Genomic DNA, 9,265 nt, shown 5'->3' on the forward strand with positions numbered 1-9,265 from the left:
CATGCCCAGGCAGCGTCGCCTGCGCAGAGGGCGACAGGTGTCCTGACCTCCACGTTCAGCCTCAAGTCTCTGATTTGCTCTGGATGTGTTAATCCTTTCCGCAGCTGTGTGCTCCGAGAGCAGACAGTCCAAGCTGGACAAGTGTCAACTAAGTGGCATGTATTAAGATGTTTGATGATCAGTTCGTAATGCTGTGGGCTATAGGCCTTTTATTAGGATCTCATCTCACGTGAATGTTTGAAAAGCAAAAAGCAGTAAAGAACCTGTGCTCGTTGCTTTGTATGACTTTTAATCTGTTGGCTTTCTGGTTACAGGCTAATGCATAAGCGTTCACACTAAATTATTACATTAAATTAACATTAGCACCGGTAGGCCTACTGTATATGTAAATAGGCCTACCGTATTCTATGGAAATACCTCTTTACACCAGAGCATTACACATCATAGTGCAAAAGCCTTTTAGCTTTAATAATAATCATAATAATAATAATAATAATAATAATAATAACTTTATTTGTATAGCGCTTTTCCTGCAAACGTTGCAGCTCAAAGTGCTTTAATCATTATATAATCTTAATTTAATTATTTTGCAATATTAAAAGGATGGGTTTTTATAATCTTAATTTAATTATTTAGTCATTTAAAGGCAATATTAAAAAGATGGGTTTTTAGTCTTGACTTGAACATATTTGCTGAGGTTGCATCCCTAATGTAAACTGGCAGTGCATTCCACAATTTGGGTGCATAAAATGAGAATGCAGCCTCACCACATTTCTTCTTTTGTACATGTGGTACACAGAGAAAACCAGCGTCAGAAGACCTGAGAGCTCTATTGGGCTGATATGCTTGCAAAAGGTCTTTCAAATATTCAAATATTTCAAATATTCTGGTGCTATGCCAGAGAGGCAGTTTCTTTTATAAACAAGCAGAACGATCTTGAAATCTATTCTGAACTTAACAGGAAGCCAGTGTAGAGTTTCTAAAATAGGAGTTATATGAGCTCGTCTGCTTGTTTTGGTTAAAACTCTCGCTGCTGCATTTTGGACTAATTGCAGCTGGCCAATAGCTTTCTTCGGAAGACCAGAAAGGAGACTGTTACAATAGTCCAAACGTGTTATAACAAAAGCATGCATTAACACTTCTGCATCAGCTTGCCGGAGAAAATGTCTAACTTTTGCAATATTCCGTAGATGATAAAAAGCATTTCTAGTGATAGATTTGATGTGAGGCTCAAAGCTTAAGTCAGAATCTATAATCACACCTAGATTCTTAGCTTCATGTTTGCAGTTTGAAAGCAAGGTTCCCATCGTATTCGACAATTTGTCTTTTTGTGGTTTTGGTCCAATGACAAGAATCTCAGTTTTGTCCTGATTTAGTTGTAGAACATTTTTGGACATCCAAAGTTTTATATCTCGGAGACAATTCTCCAGCGAGCTGAGTGCATGTGAATTATCAGGCAATACTGATATGTACAGCTGAGTATCATCAGCATAACTATGAAAATGTACACCATGTTTTCTGATGATTCCACCTAATGGGATCATGTACAGGGAGAAGACCAAGGGACCAAGAATAGACCCCTGAGGGACCCCACATGTGATGTTAACATTATCAGAAACAGAGTCTCCCAGGACAACAGAGAAATGCCTACCAACTAGATAAGATTTAAACCACTAATACAAGTCCTGAGAGGCTGACACAGTTTTCTAAACGATGTATTAGAATAGTGTGATCTACTGTATCAAAAGCAGCACTCAAATCTAACAAGACAAGAACTGATACACCACCAGCATCTATGATATGTCTGAGATCGTTTACAACCTTTACTGCAGTCTCAGTACTGTGGTTAGAACGAAAACCTGATTGAAACTTCTCAAATAAAATGTTTTTGCTAAGAACATCAGTAAGTTGTCTGAAAATCACTTTCTCAAGGATTTTACTTAGAAATGAAAGGTTAGATATTGGTCTGAAATTTCTGAGAACAGAATTATCTTGCTTTCCTTTCTTAAGTAGTGGTTTTATAATGGCAGATTTTAGGGGAGTGGGAAAGATGCCAGTTGATAGAGAGCAGTTCACAATTTCTAATACATTGTCAGTTAAACAGTCAAAAACACTTTTGAAGAACCATGTTGGGATTGGATCAAGTGAGCATGTTGATGATTTCATTTGTGAAACAACTGTTTTTAAAGTATGGGGGTTGACAAGCTCAAATGTATCCATGACAGCAATAGGCATACTTAATTCATCTGGGAGTACCAAATTAGATTTTGAATTCTCTAATGATATTTCTGATCTTATAATGGAAATCTTTTCTTGAAAGAATGTAGCAAATTCAAGTGTTGAAAGTTGAAAGTGACTTATTTTCAACAGGCGCAATTACTGAAGGGTTAATCAGACGATCAATGGTTGAAAAAAGCACTTTGGGGTTACCTTTGTTTTCAGAAATTATATCAGAGAATTAGGTTTTTCTAGCCAACTTCATTGCCCTATTATATGTAAAGATCTGTTTTTTTAAAATGTCAAGGTGTATATGTAGTTTAGACTTTCTCCATTTGCGCTCTGCTTTACGGCAGTTTCTTTTCAATTGGCAGAGTTCTTCATTTTTCCATGGTGCTTTGCGTTTTGATGACACTTTTTGGATTTTTTCTGGAGCTATAATATCAAGGATAGTTCTCAATTTGTTGTTGAAGCTCTCTACTATGTTATCTATGGAGAGTATTTCGCAAGGTGAAGAGAGTGAATTCATAAGGCTCATGAACTTTTCATTTGCCGATGAATTTAAACATCGCTTTTTGACAATGCGGTCCACATTCTTCTGTTTCATAGTTAGCGTTACCTTAAAGAAAATACAGTAATGATCTAAATGCCCAGACTACCTTTCCACAGAAAACAACCTTCATCCGGGAAGGGGAGAAACAGCGGACCAAGCCATCACCTCCAGACTCAGGCCCACTGAACGCAGCCCGGGATTGGGAAATGCGGGTAGACCTCAGCCAGAGGCTCACCTTCCCACCCGAAATTGCAGTGACCAACCTGCGCCCAGACCTAGTCCTCTGGTCCAAGTCCTGCCGGCGTGTCTTCATCGTAGAACTGACGGTCCCATGGGAGGAGGCCATCGATGAGGCATTCGAACGGAAGAGGCTGCGGTATGCCAACTTAGCAGTCGAAGCAGAGGGGCGGGGCTGGAACGTGAAGGTGTGGCCAGTGGAGGTGGGCTGCAGAGGCTTTGTAGCCAGCTCCACCACAAGGCTCCTGAGGGCAGTAGGGATCAGAGGACAGGCCCAACGGAAGGCAATCAGAGAACTGTCCACTGCAGCAGAACGGAGCAGTCACTGGCTGTGGCTGAAACGTAGGGACCCAACATGGGCTCCCAAATGACCACGTGGTGCCACCGTGCGACACACACCCAGGCCCGATCAGCCTGTGGTGGGCCAACCTCGGCAGAGGGTGTCTTGTGATAACTGTCCGAAACACCCAATGAGGTCGGGGACCACAACTGAAGATGTGTCGTACTGGTGGCACCACGTGATCATTGCCAAATTCCACTCCACCCAAGAGGACATCTCCAACTCCACTCAATTGTTGTGCTGAATATTTAGGGATTTTAACAACCAGTCCTATTAAGAATCCTGATACAGCAATGTCTCAAAATCACCAACCAATAGAGACCTATCATAGTCAGTTGATATGATAGACAAAATATCAGAACATTCTTGTAGAACTACTGGGGATGGTTTTGGTGGACGATATATCACTACAATGAGAATAGGAGTATCATTTTTAAGTAATAAAGCTAGATGTTCAAAAGTGGAGAAATCTCCAAGAGTAATTTGTTTGCAATTAAAACTGTCACTATATATGCTTGCTAATCCACCTCCTTTCTTGTTTTTTTTAGTAACTTGGGAAAATAAATATTTTGGGGGAGAAGCTTCTATAAGAGAGACAACTCCATCAGAACCAAGCCATGTTTCTGTTAGACACATAAAATCAAGCATATTATCAACAATCAGATCATTAATTATAAATGTTTTTGATGATAGTGATCTGATATTAGGATCAGAATTATGAATACTATATCATATATTATTATTCCTTGTATACTAGGAATTCCTACCTATACCAAAATGGATATCAAATGGATGTAAAAACGTAAATTAGTCACCCAATGTCAGTTTTCAGTCCATAGGTCCAATAATGATTTACAGGAGAGCTGATTGAAGCAATATCGTCCCCTAGAGCATAAAGACGGTATAGGAAATGTCATTTTAAAATATTTGATAGCCCTAGTAGCCTACATCGACCCTCATATAGGCCTATATTACGTCGTGTTGGTTAATACAGGAATTTGTAATCAGCACCGTTTGTCAGAGTGATGAAGCAGGCACTCCACAAACACACAGGCTGGACGAAGTTTGTTAAGACTGAGTTGATGAATTAATGAATGAATACTGATCCATAATTATAACAACTTATTTTGTCTGCTATGCTAACGCATTGTTTAGTTAGTAGACATGATCCATACAATGATGAAACAGTAGCCTATTATACTGACTGTGCCTTTAAGAGGCCTCACATCATATCAAGGGGGTAACTACAATCATCTAGAATAATGCATTTTAATGTGATACATTTTGCTTTAAAGAAATACGCTAGTCACACCTGACCTTGTTCATGAAGCCTGTTTACTATACACCTTCGATTATATGCCTATACCTAAATATGATTAAACAAATAACGATGTTGTTATAGATACATAGATATATCATCCTCTCTCTTGCTGAGCTATGGAGGACCAAGTCTGTCAAAATTAACAAGAAATATATAGATACATAAATGAATGTATGAACAAATAAATGAATGAATACACACAGTATAACGAAATACGTTTCTATATTTATTTATTCTTTTACGCATTCATTCTTTGTTTTCCACTTTCATTCTTTGTTTTCCACATTCATTCTTTCTGTGTATTCATTAATTTATTTGTTCATACATTCATTTATGTGTCTATATATTTATTGTTAATTTTGACAGACTTGGTCCTCCATACTGAGCGTGTCTAGTGACGTAGCCTGCCAGCAACCTCCGTGTGTGTCGCTTTAAGAGACTATTGGTCCTCGGAGGCAGAGGGACGCACAGCGGTACAACCTGGGCTGGACAGACATCAGTCTCCCTAAAGGTCGCAGCAGCTCCATCACAGGCCATTTCTAAGCATCGTTCTTCTTTTTTCCCTCGACATTCATGTATTTTTTCTGACCCATTTCCACAGAAGTCTTTGCTTTTTTAAAAAAATTGATATTGCACCGAAAGCTTATTATAGGAAGACAAGATGGCTGAGATGGGATTGGGGAAGGGGGTTACTGCGGGGAAACTCGCCAGTAACGTCCAGAAAAAATTAACACGGGCTCAAGAAAAGGTATGATGTTTAATATAATAGTACACACGTTGTTGTTTTCACCAATGATATCGTATCAGTATTTGCCATCGGCCCGTCCAAAAGTCACAGCATCATTGGAGAGATGCAATGAATGACGCATGATGGTCGCCCGTCAATAACGCTGTAGGGTGCTTTTTTCAGGGGATGTTGCCAACCGTTTGGATGCTATAGCCTATATTCGGTTCATGCCAAATTGAATAATGTGAATAGTGTAATAATCGTTCTATTTAAATTAAACAGGTGCCATGGCATGTTCATTCAGAATCGGTCTAACACAAATAGGATGCGTTTCTTGCAAAGGCTTGGTAGGGTACAGTGTTCTTTAGGATACTGAATACAATTTTCTATCTCCACCATTCATATTATATAATATATACATATTTGAAACTGACAGTATATCAACAAGCCTCTCAAAACGAACATATTATGCTCTGATCTCTGTATTAACCGATGATATATTTCCTGATGAGGTTGGGGGTTCCCTGCTCCAGCAGCAGGCCAGGCTAAAGATACTGGATTCAAAATGTCAAAAGGAAAGCAAGTCAGCGATGTAAACATGTCCAAATAATCAACAGTCATATCAAATTAACGGTTTCCATGATATTCATTGAATTTCTGTTTTTTTCTCTTTTTTTCTGTTAGTCTAATCACCACTATTGCTTAAATATTCCCATTGCATATTACACGCGTTTAACACCATGGCTATTATGGCGTGCTAACGGTAAGCGCGCCGATCTGGATAATAGGGGGCGCTCTTCTTAAACCACTGGACGCAACATTGGTAAAGCGTCAGCTCAGTCCAATTCAACTAAAAACTAACCGCACACACCACAACACACCACAAATCTGGCCACTTATTTATATAAACATAATGTAACTGCGTGGGGTCGAAACTGAGTAGTTTGTGTATCATAAGAATGTGTTCAATCAAATGTATCCGTATAGCACTTTGTACATCTAGACACATGTCTCTCAAAGAGCTTGACAACAAGAGCAATACTGAACAATACAAACAATAAATACAATACAAACAATGAACTCACACTGAACCATCGACCCCCCCCCCCAAAAGCCTAGCCCTTCGGGTTTCTCATCAGAACCCGACTGTGGTGAGCCAAACCGTTGACCAGTGTCTTCCTATTGCATTGTTCCCTATTCCAAAGTGCACCTGTCAAATGTTCTGTCTTATTGCGTGGTTGTGATTCCCAGGTCATGCAGAAGTTGGGGAAAGCTGATGAGACACGAGACGTTGCCTTCGAGGAGGGGGTTATCAACTTCAACAAACAGCACGTAATGTCCCGGTTTCTAATTATGCTTTTATTGAGAATTGTATTCGAATTTGCTATTTAGCAGACGTTTTTAATCCAAAGCAATTTACAATTCAGAATTACAGGGACATTCCCCCTGGAGTAACTGTGGGCTACGTGCCTTACTCAAGGGCACACTAAGTGGTGGTGTTTCAGATGGGATCTTAAACTCTACTTCTTAAACATGTTTGACATTGCGCTCTGCATCACACCTAGCCTAACAATTACTTTCTCTGCCCTGTTTTTGTTATTTTTTATTATATATATATATATATATATATATATAGAGAGAGAGAGAGAGAGAGAGAGAGAGAGAGAGAGAGAGAGAGAGAGAGAGAGAGAGAGAGAGAGAGAGAGAGAGAGAGAGAGAGAGAGAGAGAGAGAGGGAGAGAGAGAGATAGAGAGATAGACAGCAATCTACAGTATAGACCACTTTACAGTCTTCTGTCTCTACTGGTAGCCATGGAGACAGTAGGAATCAGCAGTTGTGTCCTCTGTTCTCAGGTGGAAGGATCCAAACTTCAGAGGGACCTGAGAGTCTACCTGGAAGCAGTAAAAGGTGAGATGTGCTCATTGATGTCTGCACAGGAGGTTGATACTGGACTGACTGCAGGCCCCATCTCACCTGAAGCACTACAAAGAGGCAAGCTTCCACCATATCTCTTACATAAAGTGTGTGTGTGTGTGTGTGTGCCTGTGTGTGCCTGTGTGCGTGCTGTGTGCGGTGTGTGTGTGTGTGTGTGTGTGTGTGTGTGTATGTGTGTGTATGTTACTATGTCCACAGCCATGCACGAGTCCTCCAAGAATCTTAATTCCTGTCTGGCTGACATGTACGAGCCAGAGTGGTACGGCAAAGATGACGTGGACTCCGTCGTTGAGGTCAACATCACATTATTCTTCTAAAATCACATTGTACAGAAAACCTGGGTGTTAGCTCGGAGACCAGACTGAGCTTCGCTTACTTTTGCTCTCCTGAACATCAGTCCGTCCTTCATCTAAACTGTTTTAAAACACACTCCAACTTTCGTAATATGCAAAAAAAAAAGATAAACATTTTTTTTCTTTTTTATGAAGGTTTTTGCTCATTTGAGCGACTTGCTCATTTGAACGACTTGCTGAGAATTGCTGCCATGCGGCCCTTTTCACCAGACCTTGTCACATCCCACCTCCTGGTCACCAGACCATGTCACATCCCACCTCCTGTTCACCAGACCATGTCACATCCCACCTCCTGTTCACCAGACCATGTCACATCCCACCTCCTGTTCACCAGACCATGTCACATCCCACCTCCTGTTCACAACCATTGTGTTTTCAGTACATACAGTTCTGAGTACGGAAAGGTTACATTTTCAGCGATACCTTAATTCTGTAAGAGAAATATGACTATTACAGTACATTTTTTATGGCACAATTGATACATTCATTTTCAAACAAGAATTGATGTCAAAAAGCACATTTCTGAAATATGAACCCTGACAGAGCAATTACATCCACTCTGCGGCAATTGTTTTGACACCACTACAGTGTTACCTATTCTAGTATCGGATCTGTACTTGCGTTTGTCTCATTTGTGGTCGTTTGGTCCACCATGTCATGCATTATTTGTCCCCCCCTTTGTCCCTAATTTTCTTTGCATTCAACTCTCTGAAGGAAGTGTAAATAAAGGCTTAGAGAAGTGGCATAACACAGGTAAATGAACTGTGTTTACCTTTGTGGAGTGATAGACATGTAGTTACCTATGGTGCAGTAGGAATGCATGTAGGTGAAGGGCTGCAGTTAAGCTAAGCTGTGTGTGTGTGTGTGTGTGTGTGTGTGTGTGTGTGTGTGTGTGTGTGTGTGAGTGCGTGCGTGCGTGCGTGCGTGTGTGTGTGTGTACATATGTGTGAGTTTGCATGGGTTCCGCGTGTGTGTGGTGTTTGTGCCTCTGTGTCTGCGTGCATACTGAATGTATGCGTGCGTGTATGCGTTTGCGTGTGCTAGTCTAACTTGATCTGTCTGTGTCTATGTTTCAGGACTCTGACGTCCTGTGGGAGGACTACCATCAGAAACTGGTTGATCACGCTCTGATCTCCATGGATACATACCTCGGCCAGTTCCCTGATATTAAGGTAGGATCCGGGCGTTCAAGACTCAATCTCAATCTCAATAACGACCTTCGATTGCCCATTTATGACCATGACTATCATCCTTATCCACCTCCTCTCAGGCTCGTATTGCAAAGCGAGACAGGAAGCTGGTGGACTACGACAGTGCGAGACACGCCTATTCGTCGACCCACAAGGGGAAGAAGCCGGAGGGGAAAGGAGGGGGAGGAGTCAAGATGCCAAAGGTACCCTACCTGGTGTTGGTGATTCTGAACGACTCCAGTAATGCTGGTCGGTGGTTCATGACCTCTGTTTTTGTTTCTTCAGTTAAACTGTTTTTTCTTCTTCAGTTCTTTTTCAGAATTGACACTTTCACTGTCATTTGACCCAAATGTGTTTGACCTATTGAGATACTGTAAACAGATCAACAACCT

At 40.8% G+C, this 9,265-nt stretch overlaps 1 protein-coding gene across 1 annotated transcript in view; it reads left to right on the plus strand.

Moving 5' to 3' along the window:
* Positions 1–5,329: 5,329 nt before the first annotated feature.
* Positions 5,330–9,265, plus strand: part of bin1a (bridging integrator 1a) — a gene marked incomplete at both ends in the record, with an annotated part of 14,958 nt that continues 11,022 nt past the window's right edge. The window contains 6 exons of the mRNA XM_080536761.1: positions 5,330–5,416; positions 6,647–6,727; positions 7,249–7,303; positions 7,529–7,623; positions 8,760–8,855; positions 8,954–9,076. Of these exons, the coding sequence (XP_080392887.1) occupies positions 5,330–5,416; positions 6,647–6,727; positions 7,249–7,303; positions 7,529–7,623; positions 8,760–8,855; positions 8,954–9,076 (537 nt within the window). The remainder of the gene's footprint in view (positions 5,417–6,646; positions 6,728–7,248; positions 7,304–7,528; positions 7,624–8,759; positions 8,856–8,953; positions 9,077–9,265) is intronic.

This window comes from Nansenia antarctica, assembly GCF_963989245.1.
Source record: "Nansenia antarctica genome assembly, chromosome: 7".
NCBI lineage: Eukaryota > Metazoa > Chordata > Actinopteri > Argentiniformes > Microstomatidae > Nansenia > Nansenia antarctica.